The 17,183-nt window shown below is 37.9% G+C and overlaps 1 protein-coding gene across 2 annotated transcripts; it reads right to left on the minus strand.

Moving 5' to 3' along the window:
- Positions 1 to 477: 477 nt before the first annotated feature.
- Positions 478 to 17,169, minus strand: LOC130928130 (uncharacterized). Of its 2 annotated transcripts, XM_057854355.1 has the most exons (9): positions 15,537 to 17,167; positions 11,502 to 11,792; positions 11,282 to 11,381; positions 9,307 to 9,458; positions 9,105 to 9,235; positions 8,895 to 9,030; positions 3,642 to 3,741; positions 3,488 to 3,572; positions 481 to 3,419 (listed from the first exon to the last, which is right to left on the minus strand). In XM_057854355.1, the coding sequence occupies exons 1-9, from the start codon at positions 15,763 to 15,765 to the stop codon at positions 3,294 to 3,296; spliced, it is 1,350 nt and encodes a 449-aa protein (XP_057710338.1). In that variant the 5' UTR covers positions 15,766 to 17,167; the 3' UTR covers positions 481 to 3,293. The 2 variants fall into 2 exon arrangements, with proteins under 2 accessions (XP_057710339.1, XP_057710338.1); XM_057854356.1 differs by lacking the exon at positions 3,642 to 3,741 and having other exon boundaries at positions 478 to 3,419; positions 15,537 to 17,169.
- Positions 17,170 to 17,183: the final 14 nt, after the last annotated feature.

Raw genomic sequence — 17,183 nt, forward strand, 5'->3', positions numbered from 1 at the left:
ACAGAGGATTACATGCAAATACAGAATCAAAATCCTGAGTGTTTCTTCAAAATATGCTGAATTGCACTTTCATTTCAAAATAAAACATATCTAGATATATATTTTTTTAATACCATTTGAGGCTTACCCTCAAATGGTATGAAAAAAATAAATAAATAAATGAGGATCTAAGTACAACAAAAGAACAATTTGCTAACTTGCATCGCAAAAGTTTGCCAGCTTAAATGCTATGGATTGCTCACATTATTTTACACTGTTTTTAACAAATTGGTCAAACACATATTCCCACGAAAAATGGCTAAATAAACTAAATTAGGAATGCATAAGTTGTCAGCTCAAACAAAAACTTACCTTATGTCGGTCTTAATAGGGAGCAGCTGGATCCAGCTATGTTCGATGAGTTATGTCATATTCATTGACGCCGCTAGAGGGCGGTGTATCCACCCAAAACTCAATCCACCCAAAACTCAATACTGTATGGTATATATATTAAAATTAATGTGGTTTATTTTGGAGCGTTGGCTGTTCCGCATATATATTGGTGGACAAGATGTGCAGGATGGCAAAAGTGGTACCTACAAAAAGTTTTATTGACATATCAAACAGTACAGTGACTTTGATCATCTTTGTTGCTGTTGTGACAACTCTAACATCGAAAGAGTTTCATTCCATAAATAAGTTCATAACATGATTTATGAATGCATTTTGATTGGATAATGTCTTTAACAATATGTATTGCATAGCACATAGCATGCCTGTCATATTGTTTGGTGTCTTTATTATAGCAAACAAAATAATTTACTGTATCCCATTTATCACACGCACACAGCTCTGCTATAGTAACATATACCCTGCGCAAACTTTAAATATACATTTTCTGGTCGAGTGTAAAATCCCTCAACTGTTGACTAGTGTTGTCATTTCGTCCCTTTGAAAAACATAATTGTCAAGTAAACATGTCATTGGCGGTGAAAGTTCAGCTTCCATTGGGTGAGTAGACTCACGGAACACATTACGTTTGTACAAGGTCTAAACATAGGTATGGACGATAAGGCATGACATGCATGTACACTTTTTGCTGGGGTCGGGACATTTTTAATGATCAATGCAAAATAAATCTGTATTTACTTTTACTAACTTCTATGTGTATTGGTTCAGCCTCGACCGTTCAATTCAAACCTTTGTTTTCAAAAATTATTAAAGAAACATTTCTGTGTGTGTAGAAAACACATACAGGAGGACACTTCAATCAATTTAATCATAATAATAATTATAATGATCAAAAGTTTAATTTATAATTATAATTGTAATAATAATTATTATATATATATATTATATATATATCACTTCCTGTTGACTTGGGGACATTTCGGGGACACGTCCTGGTCATATCAGGTCACTTCCTGTTGATTTGGGGACATTTGGGGGACATGTCCTGGTCATATCAGGTCATTTGGAGGACGTGTCCTGGTCATATCAGGTCATTTGAGGACATTTGGGGGACATGTCCTGGTCATATCAGGTCATTTGGGGACATGTCCTGGACATATCAGGTCATTTGGGGGACATGGCCTGGTCATATCAGGTCACTTCCTGTTGATTTGGGGACATTTGGGGGACATGTCCTGGTCATATCAGGTCATTTGGAGGACGTGTCCTGGTCATATCAGGTCATTTGAGGACATTTGGGGGACATGTCCTGGTCACATCAGGTCATTTGGGGACATGTCCTGGACATATCAGGTCATTTGGGGGACATGACCTGGTCATATCAGGTCATTTGGGGGCATGCCGTGGTCATATCAGGTCATTTGGGGGACATGTTCTGGTTATATCAGGTCATTTGGGGACATTTCGGGGACATGTCCTGGTCGTTTGGGGACATTTCACGGACATGTCCTGGTCATTTGGGGACATGTCTTGGCCATATCGGGACATTTGGGCGACATGTCCTGGTCATATCAGTTCATTTGGGGACATGTCGTGGTCATATCAGGTCATTTGGGGACATTTCAGGGGCATGTCCTGGTCATTTGGGGACATGTCGTGATCATATCAGGTCATTTGGGGGAGATGTTCTGGTCATGTCAGGTCATTTGGGGGACATGCCCTGGTCATATCGGGACATTTGGGGGACATGTCCTGGTCATATCAGGTCATTTGGGGACATGTCCTGGTCATATCAGGTAATTTGGGGACTTTTCAGGGGCATGTCCTGGTCATTTGGGTACATGTCGTGGTCATATAAGGTCATTTCGGGGACATGTTCTGATCATGTTAGGTCATTTGGGGACATTTCAGGGATATGTCGTGGTCATTTGGGGACATTTCAGGGACATCCTGGTCATTTGGGGACATGTCATGGTCATATCAGGTCATTTGGGGACATGTCCTGGTCATATCAGGTCATTTGGGGACGTTTCAGGGGCATGTCCTGGTCATGTTAGGTCATTTGGGGACATTTCAGGGATATGTCGTGGTCATTTGGGGACATTTCAGGGACGTCCTGGTCATTTGGGGACATGTCATGGTCATATCAGGTCATTTGGGGACATGTCCTGGTCATATCAGGTCATTTGGGGACGTTTCAGGGGCATGTCCTGGTCATTTGTGGACATGTCCTGGTCATATTAGGCCATTTGGCGGACATGGTCTGGTCATATCAGGTTATTTGGGGACATTTTGGGGACATGTCGTGGTCATATCAGGTCATTTGGGGACATTTCGGGCACATGTCCTGGTAACATCAGTTCATTTGGGGACATTTCGGGGACATGTCCTGGTCAAATCAGGTCATTTGATTTGACAAAATAGTTAAAATTTTTAACAAAAAATAATAATAACAATTCAATAATCAATCTAAATGACCTATATAACTTAAATCATGATATTGTGTATAATGCAAATAAGGTCGCCTAAAAGTTGGTGGGGACAATTTGAGCGTCCTGAAAAGTTGCTCGTGTTTTGTCCCTAACGTCCCTATGCAAACCTACGCCCTTGCCTTCGTATCTCAGCGCAGACTTGTAACAATATGTACAACAGCCGTGAAAATATCAGCAAAAACATTCCTGAGTTGAACTAATCAAGAGTGAATTCATCAAAGTGCAATATAGGAAAATGCAGAATTCAAATACAACTCTGCAGGTCCACCACATGTAAACTCTTCAAACAGCTATTTTTTGGAGGGGGGGGGGACCGTTTCTCCTACCATGGAAGTCCCCCTTCCATCAACAAGTCCACTCGCGGTCCTGCGGACAGTGACAAACGGCACCGTTCTGTGCCCTGCTTGGCAGTTAACAGGTGAGCTCCGCTTGCGGCTTTAGCTTCGCCGGCTCAGAACGGGCGATGAGTTCGTGAGCGCCCATAATTTTGCAGGGTAGTACGCATTCAGGAACGGGCGTGTAAATATTTGCGGATGACTTAAAAAAAAACAAAAAAAAACGTGAACTCTTTAGTCAAACAATAATGGCAGTTCATCTTGACTTACCTTAATTTCTGTGGTTACACCTGTCATCATGTTATTTATAAATCCTGACGGATCAGGAATGTTTGGGCAGAGATCAGCACTGTGCCTGCAAAGACAGGTTTTGAACGTAACTATAAAGTGACGGAAACAGGTGTTTGGACGCGTGTTTGCACACCTCCTGAAGCAATAGCAGGTCAAAAGGACAACGAGAGACAGGAACACTGCAGTAGCGACGGCAACCGCCGCCAGTGGTAATTTGGGAGACTTGTCGATTCCTTCGGCAGAAAAGACAATCGTCATTGCTCTGTTCAGTGTCACATTAACGAGACATGTGTCGATTACCGTCAAGGTTTCAAAACCGCAAAAATTTTCCGTCAGGACAGTTGTAGCTATTTTTTATGTCCCAAAAATGCATGGAGAAATCCCTCGATTGAATCTTCAAGGCTCAACCGGTTGTTGCTCAGTGTCAGTGACTCAGTTGTGCTACACGATGGCTGGAGAAGGTGAACCTCCTGAACTTTTTCCCCCCATCAAAGAAAACTAAAACGCTGGTATGGGAATACTTCGGCTACAGAAAAGTTACAGACGGCTGCGGCTAACAAACCAAACGACATGTAAAACATGTTTGGCTGCTGAGGAGCCAACACCTCTAATATGATTTCGCATTTATACTAGGGCTATCAAAATTATCGTGTTAACGGGCGGTCATTATTTTTTTTAATTAATCACGTTAAAATATTTGAGGCAATTAACGCACATGCCCCGCTCAAACAGATTAAATTGTCAGCAGTGTAATGTCCACTTGTCACTTGTTTTTTGGTGTTTGGCGCCCTCTGCTGGCGCTTGGGTCCAAATGATTTTATGGGCTTCAGCACAATGAATGAGCATGGTGTAAATATTGACATCAACAATGGTGAGCTACTAGTTTATTTTTTTATTTAAATTTTTTTTACAAATTTTAATAAAACGAAAACATTAAGATAGTACAAGTTATACAAATTTTATTTTAAAACCTAACATTTATCTTTTAAGAACTACAAGTCTTTCTATCCATGGATCGCTTTGAGAAAATGTTAATAATGTTAATCCCATCTTCTTGATTTATTGTCTTAATAAACAAAAACAGTACATATGTACAGTATGTTGAATGTATATATCCGTCTTTCCATTCCAACAATAATTTACAGAAAAATATGGCATATTTTATAGATGGTTTGAATTGCGATTAATTACGATTGATTAATTTTTAAGTTGTAATTAACTCGATTCAAAATTTTAATCGTTTGACAGCCCTAATTTATACAAAATAAAAGGTTAGTAAACACTGTCGTGAACGTTTCCCACCAGCTACGAGAGTTAACTCCAGCGTGTTTAGTGTGTCTAGCAGTGGTAAAACTTGTGTGTTTCTATCTCTGGCAACTGTCTGAGTTGAGAATGAGAGTGTGTGTATAATGTAAACATGATACGAGTCATACGCACTTGCTTGTTATGGAAAATTATTCAATTATTTTTGTTCTCATTGTCATAATGTTGAGCTGTGGCTTTAGGCCAGAGGTCGGCAACCTTTAACACTCAAAGAGTCATTTCGACCCAGTTTCGGCAAAAATAGTCATCACTGTGAGCCGCAAGCACATTAGTGCTGCAACGATTAATCAAATTAACTCGAGTATTCAAATACAAAAAAATATTCGAATTGAATTTTTCTGCTTCGAGTGTTAGTTTAGTTAAAGTGGCGTTGTCATGGTTTGTTTTGAAAGTGTTTGCATTTAGTTTTATTGATTTGGGTGGATACACTGCCCTCTAAACCTCATTTCAGTTGGTTGAATTCAGCTGCTCCCTGTTAAGACCAACATAAGCTACATTTTTGTTTGAGCTGATGTAATGTTAGTTTATAGGTATGTTTAGCCATTTTATTGTGGGAATATGTGTATGAACTAGTGCTGCAACGATTAATCGATTAACTCGAGTAATTGATTAGAAAAAAATATTCCAATCAAATTTTGTTGCTTTGAGTATTCGTTTAATTGAATTGGTGATGGTTTATTTTGAAAGTTTTTGCATTTCGTTTTATTGATTAGGGTAGATACACTGCCCTATGGTCTGCCTCTTTTCATATGGCTGAATCCAACTGCTCCCTGTTAAGACCTACGTGAGCTAAGTTTTGTTAGAGCTAATTTTTTTTAATGCATTCATTAATTAGTTTGGTATATTTAGCCGTTTTTTGTGGGAATATGTGTCTGAACCATTTGTTAAGAGCATTGCAAAAAACAACTTTAGCATTTTGTAACATTTAAGCTAGCAGACTTAAGTTAGCCAATTGTTCTTTTGTTGTACATAGATCCTCATTTAAAAAAAAAATATATATATATATATACCGTTTGAGGTTCAGCTCAGGCATTTTAATTTTTCATGTTCCTTATCCAATTTCTCGATTATTCGAACTAACTAGTCCATCGATTAATCGACTACTAACATATTCGATAGCTGCAGCCCTAGTCTGAACCATTTGTTAGGAGCATTGTAAAAAAAACAAAAAACGTTAGCATTTTATAGCATTCAAGCTAGCGGACTTTTGCTATGTGAGTTAGCTAATTGCTGTACATAGATCCGCATTTGTTTATTTTTTATACATTTTGAGACTCAGCTCAAGTATTTTAATTTTTTATGTTCCTTATCCGATTACTCCATTATTAGAACTTACTAGTTTATCGATTAATCGACGACTAAAATAATCAATAGCTGCAGCCCTAAAGCACATATTGACTTATGAAGTGATTGCGTAAGGTCGATTGTGTATGTGTGTGTATGTATTTATGTATATTTTTTGGTAAATATTTGACATAACAAAAGATTTTAGCCTCCTTTAACCATTTGGTATTTCATAAAGTCTTTCCGCATGTGAATAGAGCAAAGACTTGTGGTTACCGCTCAGGGCCGGCCCATCCTATACGCAGACTATGCAGCTGCTTAGGGCCCCTGACCGCTAGGGGGCCCCCAATTTGGCAATTTTTTAATTTATATTCTATTTTGTTTACTACAGTTTGCTTTATTTGACTTTTGTGAGTTTTGATACTTGATTACAAGCTTGAAAAAAATAAATAAAATATTCCTTAACTTCTTTGAAGTTCTTCTTCGAAATTTGAAGTATGCAGTGCAACAAAATCTGATTAATATACAAAATATGGACGTATGGGTTGGATTGCATGTATGGGTTTCACAGTACACTGTAACGAAATGGTGGGCCAAAAATATGGGCACCTTTGCATTATTTTGCTTCGGGCCCCCAAATGGCCTGGGCCGGCCCTGGTACCGCTTCCCGTGACTTTACATAGTTGGTAAATTGACCCTGACTTGATCTGCCTATTAAAGGAAAGTTAAAACTTCTTTTTTAAATATCACAAGCCCGAAAATAATTTTTTAATCCAATATTTATTCATTTAAATTGACCCTGACTTGATCTGCCTATTAAAGGAAAGTTAAAACTTCTTTTTTAAATATCACAAGCCCGAAAATAATTTTTTAATCAAATATTCATTCATTTAATATAAAACTAAGCTGCATCAGAATGTTCAGAGGGCCGAATGTGGCTCCAGAGCCGCGGGTTGCTGACCCCTGGTTTAGGCTCACTTAAAGGACTGCATTTCGAATATTTTGTTTTTTTTTTTACGTATTTACCTTAACATGACCTTTTACCTTACTTATGTTCCAATTTGCTCATATGTTTCAAAAAATAAAAATCCTGTTCAATGGGAAAAAAAACTTTTTTTTAAGCCCAGATATCTCAAAGTAACACATTTTCGAGCTGTAATTGCAATACCGTGAAAACATGATAGTTTGGCTGAAGGTTATCCTGGCGTCAGTATATCATTCCGGCACATGCCTAACCACAATAGAATGGTATGGAAAAGTGTCTGAACCTTTTGAAATTTCTCACATTTCTGCATAAAATCACTATCAAATGTGATTTGATCTTTGTCAAAATCACACAGATGAAGAAACAGTGTCTGCTTTAACTAAAACCACCCACCCATTTATAGGTTTTTATATTTTAATGAGGATAGTACGCAAACAATGACAGAAAAGGGAAAAATAAGTCCGTGAACCCTCTGCCTTAGGAGACTTAAAGAGCAATAGAAACCAATTTTTACCAAACAATTTAAGTTAAATGTGTGTCCAATCACTGATGAGTGGTTTAAAGCTGCCCTGCCTACTATAAAACACACACCTGGTAAGAATTGTCTTGATGAGAAGCATTGTCTGATGTGCATCATGGCTCGGTCAAAAGAGATGTCTGACGACCTGCGATCAAGGATTACTGATTTGTATAAAGCTAGGAAAGGACGTCAAAGGTTCAGCGCAGAATACTCAAAGAGGTAAAAAAGAACCCTCGAGTGTCTGCTAAAGACTTACAGAAATCACTGGCACAGTTCAATATCTCTGTGCACACATCAACTCTATGTAAAACTAAAGTGTTCATGGGAGGACTATATGGAGGAAGCCACTGCTGTCTAAAAAAAAACATTGTTGCTCGTTTAATGTTTGCAAAAAGGCACTTCGACACTCCACAGAAGTTTTGGCAAAATATTTTGTGGACTGATGAAACCAAAGTTGAATTGTTTGGGAGTAACACACAATGTCATGAGTGGAGGAAATATGGAACAGCTCATCAACATCAACACCTCATCCCTAATGTGAAGCAGGGTGGAGGGAGCATCATGATTTGGGGCTGTTTTCCTGCCTCAGGGCCTGGACAACTTGCAATCATTAATGGAAGAATGAATTCAAAAGGTTATCGGGATGTTTTGCAGGAAAACAGTTGAAGCTAAAGAGAGAATGGACGTTGCAACACGACAATGATCCAAAACACAGAAGTAAATCAACTTCAGAATGGTTTCAGATGAATAAAATACACGTTCTGATGTGGCCAAGTCAAAGTCCAGACTTGAACCCCATTGGGATGCTGTGACATGACCTAAAGACAGCGATTCATGCCAGACATCCCAGGAATCTGACTGAACCACAGCAGTTTTGTAGAGAAGAATGGGCCAAGATTAGTCCTGATTGACGTGCCAGACTGATCTGCAGCTACAGGAAGCGTCTGGTTGAAGTTACTGCTGCCAAAGGGGGTCACAGAATATTAAATGTGATAATTCACTTTCTTATTTTCCCCCTTTTCTGTCATTGTTTGCATACTATCCTCATTAAAATATGAAAACCTATAAATGTTTGGGTGGTTTCAGCTAAAGCAGACACAGTTTTTTCATCTATGTGATTTTGACATCAAATTTGATGGTGATTTTTTTGCAGAAATGTGAGGAATTCCAAAAGGTTCAAATACTTTTTTCATACCAGCTTACTTCACGAACTCTATACATTATCTGTCCGAGGTTAAAATATGGAATTTTTTTAACCAATGATGTTTCCTTACCGTGAGACACAAGTGGACTGAAGTCACTTTCAAGGTGTTTGCAGTATTCGAGACCTTTGACCCGGACTTGGAAATCGTAATGGCACTTTGTATCATACGGGATCGACGTTTCCCTTTTCATGTATTCGTTGCAATCCTGGAAAACGCCATTCATAAAATTAATGAATTCAATGACATCGATTAAGAGATTTTTCTGCGTGTCAAAAGTGCCTTTTCTCCTCCGCATCGGTAGTAGCACAACTCGTACTTCAAACCGCAATTCTTCCCCAACTCTGGGGACGTCCAGCTCAGGATGAACATGTCGCCTGTCACAGTCACGTTGAGTTTCGGCGGGTCTAACACTGGGGAAAAGCAGCGCACAAGTTCAGGACATTTCCACGATAGACGCGAGCAAAATGAATGCAGAACTCACAGAGCTGCGGCCTGAAGGTGCTATCGGAAGTGTCGCTCCTCAAGAGTACGCAGACGTCTTCGCGGACGAATTTGGCGCCCAGGATGCAGCCGTTTCGGATCCCGTCCCGATAAATCAGCTCGCACTGTTTATCTTCAGATTCGCTGCAAATCCTGTGTTTGACCAAATCAGCAATGTTGAGGTGTCCTCGAACACAACACCCATAGACTTCATGATGTCTTGACGGGACACGGGGCCGATAAATAGGGGGCTTGCATTGTTGGCGAGGCCGTCAAAGCTGACCGAGTGGAATCACAGACAATAAGCTTTTTCCGTTGAAAATTCTTGCGAATAAATGTTTAAATACCTGAATTCTTTAGATATATGGACGTAAAAAAAAGTCTTGAATCTTGGTTATAAGCAAAAAAAAATGAGCAGTTAGCATTTATTTTACATAAATATGTCGAAGTACAATGCTAGTCTCTTAGTGAACGTAGCTAGCGGCTGCCTTACGCAAACCGAGCTTTTCCAGTGAAAATTCTTGTGAAAAAAATGCTTAAATCCCTGAATTCCTTAGAGATATAAACGTAAAACAGCTACGATTTTTGGTTAAAAGCTAAACAAAAAAACCAAAGTTCGCATTTATTTTACTTAAATATGTCGAAGCACAATGCTAGCCTGTTAGTAAATGTAACTAGCGGCCGCCTTATGTAAACATAGCTTTTCCGGTAAAAAAAATTATTGTGAATAAATCCTTAAATCCCTGAATTCTTTACAGATATAAACGTAAAACAGTCTCGATGCTTGGTTAAAAGCAAAAAAAAAAAAAAAAGTGCAGTTAGCATTTATTTTCCGTAAATATGTCCAAGTCCATTGCTAGTCTTAGTCAATGTAGCTAGCGGACGCCTTATGTAAACAGAGCTTTTACGGTGAAAATTCATGTAAATAAATGCTTAAATCCCCAAATTCTTTATAGATATGGATATAAAACAGTCTTGATTCTTGGTTAAAAGCAAAAAAAACGTGTAGTTAACATTTATTTTACATAAATATGTCGAAGTACAATGCTAGTCTGTAAGTGAATGTAGCTAACAGCCGCCTTATCATACAGCAAATGCAAATGAATTCTTTATAGATATGGGCGTAAAACAGCTTCGATTTTTAGTTTAAAGCAAAAAAAAAAAAAAAAAAAAAACAATCGTGCAGTTAGCATTTATTTTACATAAATATGTCGAAGTACAATGCTAGTCTGTTCGTAAATGTAGCTAGCGGCCGCCTTATGCAAACCGAGCTTTTCCGGTGAAAATTCTTGTGAATAAATGCTTAAATACCTGAATTCTTTCTAGATATGGCTGTAAAACAGTCTCGAATCTTGGTTAAAAGCAAAAAAAAAGTGCAGTTAGCATTTATTTTACGTAAATACGTCAAAGTACAATGCTAGTCTTTTAGTCAATGTAGCTAGCGACCACCTTACGCAAACCGAGCTTTTCCAGTGACAATTCTTGTGAAAAAAATGCTTAAATCCCTGAATTCTTTATCGATATGGTTGTAAAACAGTCTCGATTCTTGGTTAAAAGCAAAAAAAAAAAAAAAAAAACGTGCGGGTAGCATTTATTTTACGTAAATATGTCGAAGTCCAATGCTAGTCTTAATCAATGTAGCTAGCGGACGCCTTATGTAAACAGAGCTTTTACAGTGAAAATTCTTGTGAATAAATGCTTAAATCCCCAAATTCTTTGTAGATATGGATGTAAAAAAGTCTCGATTCTTGTTTAAAAGCGAAAAAAAAAAAAAAAAAAAAAAAAAAGTGCAGTTAGTATTTATTTGACGTAAATATGTCGAAGTACAATACTAGTCTGTTAGTGAATGTAGCTTGCGGCCACCATATGCAAACAGAGCTTTTCCAGTGAAAATTCTTGTGAATAAATGCTTAAATCCCCATCAATACCATTATGAAGTCTATAAAAATATTATTGTGCTTTTTTTTTTCCCTTACCTGAAAGATACATTCAAGTTATCAGAGGGACGGATCGGGATCCAGGAGCAATTCATATTATCCACACGAAATACACATTTGAAGTCTCTTGCCAGCACGGCTGTCAAGTTCAGAAAACAAGTCATGACTAAAGGGCATCCAACACCAAATAAAGGATGGATATTTTTTTCAGATTTGTAGCAAACAAAAAGGCAATTATCCTCAGATCGACGGTTTGTACCTCGAGGCTTAGGCGTATTTAGGACAACTGAAGCGGCATCACCCTGCTCTTCACAGCTGCCGATAGTTCGGACGGTAAAGTTCAAGCCAGATGATCCGGCATCAGACTTCAGAAGTTTCCTTGTATGGCTTGTATGCTCTGTTTTTTCTCCCTTCTCATCACTGTACATTACTTTACAGTGCTTCGGCAACTTGCTGGGCTTCATCCAGACCACCTTTACCCTAAACGAATCAAGCCACTCATGTGACAGGTTCGTCGGCGGAGGAAGACGAGCTTTTGAGCAAGGACATACTGTAAAAAAAAAAAAAAAAAAAAAAAAAAAACAGGAACCAGTTAAGTGCTGCAAGGAGGACAAACTCTTTCTCAACACAGACAGTTGCCAGGGAGAGAGAAAAACACATGTTTTACCACCGCTAGACACACTGGAGTTAACCCTTATACAGTGCTGGCCAAAAGTATTGGCACCCCTGCAATTCTGTCCGATAATGTTCAATTTCTCCCAGAAAATGATTGCAATTACAAATGCTTTGGTAGTAATATCTTCATTTATTTTGCTTACAATGAAATAAAAAAAAAAAAAAAACATTATTATTTTATAAAAAACTGGGTTTTTTGTAAAATAAAAAAAGGGTTGGCACCATAAGCGGATTTTAAGGGGGGGCCAGGTCCCCGTTAGCCGAAAAATGTCATTGCATGTAATTGACTTATATATATATATATATATATATATATACAGTGCCTTGCAAAAGTATTTGGCCCCCTTGAACCTTGCAACCTTTCGCCACATTTCAGGCTTCAAACATAAAGATATAACATTTTAATTTTTTGTCAAGAATCAACAACAAGTGGGACACAATCGTGAAGTGGAACAAAATTTATTGGATAATTGAAACTTTTTTAACAAATAAAAAACTGAAAAGTGGGGCGTGCAATATTATTCGGCCCCCTTGCGTTAATACTTTGTAGCGCCACCTTTTGCTCCAATTACAGCTGCAAGTCGCTTGGGGTATGTTTCTATCAGTTTTGCACATCGAGAGACTGGCATTCTTGCCCATTCTTCCCTGCAAAACAGCTCGAGCTCAGTGAGGTTGGATGGAGAGTGTGAACAGCAGTCTTCAGCTCTTTCCACAGATTCTCCATTGGATTCAGGTCTGGACTTTGACTTGGCCATTCTAACACCTGGATACGTTTATTTTTGAACCATTCCATTGTAGATTTGGCTTTATGTTTTGGATCATTGTCCTGTTGGAAGATAAATCTCCGTCCCAGTCTCAGGTCTTGTGCAGATACCAACAGGTTTTCTTCCAGAATGTTCCTGTATTTGGCTGTATCCATCTTCCCGTCAATTTTAACCATCTTCCCTGTCCCTGCTGAAGAAAAGCAGGCCCAAACCATGATGCTGCCACCACCATGTTTGACAGTGGGGATGGTGTGTTCAGGGTGATGAGCTGCGTTGCTTTTACGCCAAACATATCGTTTTGCATTGTGGCCAAAAAGTTCAATTTTGGTTTCATCTGACCAGAGCACCTTCTTCCACATGTTTGGTGTGTCTCCCAGGTGGCTTGTGGCAAACTTTAAACGAGACTTTTTATGGATATCTTTGAGAAATGGCTTTCTTCTTGCCACTCTTCCATAAAGGCCAGATTTGTGCAGTGTACGACTGATTGTTGTCCTATGGACAGACTCTCCCACCTCAGCTGTAGAGCTGCAGTTCATCCAGAGTGATCATGGGCCTCTTGGCTCCATCGCTGATCAGTTTTCTCCTTGTTTGAGAAGAAAGTTTGGAAGGACGGCCAGGTCTTGGTAGATTTGCAGTGGTCTGATGCTCCTTCCATTTCAATATGATGGCTTGCACAGTGCTCCTTGAGATATTTAAAGCTTGGGAAATCTTTTTGTATCCAAATCCGGCTTTAAACTTCTCCACAACAGTATCTCGGACCTGGCTGGTGTGTTCCTTGGTTTTCATTAACGCTCTCTGCACTTTAAACAGAACCCTGAGACTATCACAGAGCAGGTGCATTTATACGGAGACTTGATTACACACAGGGGGATTCTATTTATCATCATCGGTCATTTAGGACAACATTGGATCATTCAGAGATCCTCACTGAACGTCTGGAGTGAGTTTGCTGCACTGAAAGTAAAGGGGCCGAATAATATTGCATGCCCCACTTTTCAGTTCTTTATTTGTTAAAAAAGTTTAAATTATCCAATAAATGTTGTTCCACTTCACGATTGTGTCCCACTTGTTGTTGATTCTTGACAAAAAAAATAAATTTCATATCTTTATGTTTGAAGCCTGAAATGTGGCGAAAGGTTGCAAGATTCAAGGGGGCCGAATACTTTTGCAAGGCACTGTATATTAGGGCTGTCAAAATTATCGCGTAAACGGGCGGTAATTAATTTTTTAAAATTAATCGCGTTAAATATTTGACGCAATTAACACACATGCCCAGGCTCAGACTAAATGACAGTACAGTGAAATGCACACTTGTTAATTGTGTTTTATGGAGTTTTGCCGCCCTCTGCTGGCACTTGGGTGTGACTGATTTTATAGGCTTCAGCAGCCATGAGAATTGTGTATGTAATTATTGACATCAACAATGGCGGGCTACTAGTTTATTTTTTGATTGAAAATTTTACAAATTTTATTAAAACGAAAACATGAAGAGGGTTTTTAATATAAAATTTCTATAACTTATACTGACATTTATCTTTTAAGAACTACAAGTCTTTCTATCCATGGATCGCTTTAGCAGAATGTTAATAATGTTAATGCCGTCTTGATTTATTGTTATGATAAACAAATACAGTCCTTATGTACCGTATGTTGAATGTATATATCCATCTTATGTCTTATCCTTCCATTCCAACAATAATTTACAGAAAAATATGGCATATTTTATGGATGGTTTGAATTGCGATTAATTTTTAAGCTGTAATTAACGCAATTAAAAATTGTAATCGTTTGACAGCCCTAATAAATATACATATATATTTATATATATATATACATATATATAACATATACAACTTGTACTCAAATTTATCTTTTAAGAACTACAACTCTTTCTATCCGTGGATCCCTTTAACAGAAATAATGTTAATAATGTTAATGCCATCTTGTGGATTTGTTGTTATAATAAACAAATACAGTACTTATGTACAGTATGTTGAATGTTTATGTCCGTCTTGTGTCTTATCTTTCCATTCTAACAATAATTTACAGAAAAATATGGCATATTTTAGAGATAGTTTGAATTGCGATTGTGTGTTTTAAGTTGTGATTAGCTCAATTAAAAATTTTAATCGTTTGACAGCCCTAGTTAGTACCACCACCTGTTATGTGCCACAGGTGCTGTTAATTATACAAATTAGAGAAGCATGTAGCATCACATGATTTTTGAATGGGTGCCAATACGTTTGTCCGGCCCATTTTGGAAGTTTTGTGTTAAATTATAATGATTAAAAAAAAATTTTTTTTTTAAAATCTCTTTTGTGTTTTTCATTGCAAGCAAATACATGCTGATATTACTACCTAAGCATTTGTAATTGCAATCATTTTCTGGAAGAAATTGAGCATTATCTGACAGAATTGCAGGCGTGCCGATACTTTTGGCCAGCAGTGTGCATATAAACAGGAAAACATTTGACTTATTAAAAATAGTTTCTATTTACTTTTATGTTTCTGCACTGTACTGTACTACGTACTGTATTTGATTCCAAAGGTTAAAGGAAGGACTTTGGTCCTCAGTTATAGACACTTTGAATGCACTTTTTACTATTTCATGACTTTTTTCCGAAAGGATATTTACATATATGGATGAATGTACTTGTAGTGTACTTTTGCAAACTTCAAATGAACTTTAATAACCTCAAAAAGTTCCAGTTTACTCCCAGAAAGTATTAAATTAGTATACTTTTTAGCACATTAAAAGTACATATACTATTTTTTTTGCTAAGGGATGTCAGAAAACTTCTAAATGATGAAAAACAAGATCCATCCTAATTAGAACAGGCTTACATATTTCTTACCTGCTTCCCCGTGGAGCATCGATGGCATAAGAGCGTTGAGGAAAAAGGACCAAATTAAAAGCATTCTCTCCTCTCGACGTTGCCAACTTTGAAATTGCGCAGTGTGACAAAAACTAAAAGGAAAACACCACAGGAAAGGGAAATACCAAGCGTGTACTGTTGGACACTGCGCTACCTTGCTCTGTGTGCCGGGAAATGAGGATTGTGGGTGGAGAGTGGGCGGAATCATCCAGCCCTCGGTTTCCCAACATACAAGCGTACAACATACACACTCCCTTGTAAAGGCGCAATATAGTACCCGCCCTTTAGTTATTAGTCAGAGAGAGTTAACCAGTTCAGCCTGTTAAGAGTGCTTACACTACATTCAACAGCAGGGCCAAGAACGAAAAATGGTATTTGCCATGTGGCTTTTTTTTTGCCATGTGGAACTTATTTGCCATGTGTCAATATGATTTTTGGCATGTGTCAAAATGGATTTTACCATGTGGCCTTTTCTTTTGCCATGTGGCAAAATGGATTATGCCATGTGTCATTCTTTTTGCAATGTGTCAAAATGGATTTTGCCACGTGGCAAATGGATTTCGGCAAGAGGCATTTTTTAAATGGATTTTGCTATGTGGCAAAATGGTTTTTGCTATGTTGCATTTTTTTGCCATGTGGGAAAATTGTTTTAGGCATGTGTCTTTTTTTTTTTTTGCCATGTGGCGAAATGGATTTTGCCATGTGGCAAAATTGTGTCATTTTCTTGTGCCATGTGGCAAAATTGATTTTACCATGTGACATTTTTTGCCATGTGGCAAAATGGATTTGCTATGTGGCATTTTTTTGCCATGTATGTTGCATTTTTTGCCATATGGCAAAATGGATTTTGCTGTGCGGCATTTTTCCCATGTCGTAAAATGGATTTTGGGATGTGGCATTTTCTTTTGCCATGTGGAAAAATTGATTTTGCCATGTGGCATTTATTGTCATGTGTCAAAATAGATTTTGGCATGTGGCATTGTTTTTGACATGTGGCATTTTCTTGGCATGTTTTTTTTTTTTTTTTTTTTGCTAACTGGCAAAATGGATTTTGCCATGTGGCAAAATGGATTTTGCCATGTGTCAAAATGGATTTTGGCAAGAGGGATTTTTAAAATGGATTTTGCTATGTGGCAAAATGGTTTTTGCTAGGTTGCATTTTATGCCATGTTGCAAAATGGATTTTTGCATGGGTGATTTTTTTTGCCATGTGGTGAAATGGATTTTGACAAATTGCAAAATTGCATTTTGCCATGTGGCATTTTTTGCCATCTGGCAAAATGAATTTTGGCATGTGTCATTTTCTTTTGCCATGTTGCAAAATGGATTTTGGCATGTGGCATTTTATTGGCATGTGGCATTTTTTTGGCATGTGTCAAAATGCATTTTGGCTTGTGTCATTTTTTTGCCAATTGGCAAAATGGATTTTGGCATGTGGCATTTTTTGTGCCATGTGGCAAAATTGATTTTGGCATGTGGCATTTTTTTTGTCATGTGGAAAAATGGATTTTGCTATGTGGCAAAATGGATTTTGCCATCTGGCATTTTTTTTGCCATGTGGCAAAATTGATTTTGCCATTAGGCATTTTTTTGGTATGTGTCCAAATGGATTTACTGTAGGTTTGT

Source organism: Corythoichthys intestinalis, chromosome 13 (assembly GCF_030265065.1).
Source record: "Corythoichthys intestinalis isolate RoL2023-P3 chromosome 13, ASM3026506v1, whole genome shotgun sequence".
NCBI classification, from domain to species: Eukaryota; Metazoa; Chordata; class Actinopteri; order Syngnathiformes; family Syngnathidae; genus Corythoichthys; species Corythoichthys intestinalis.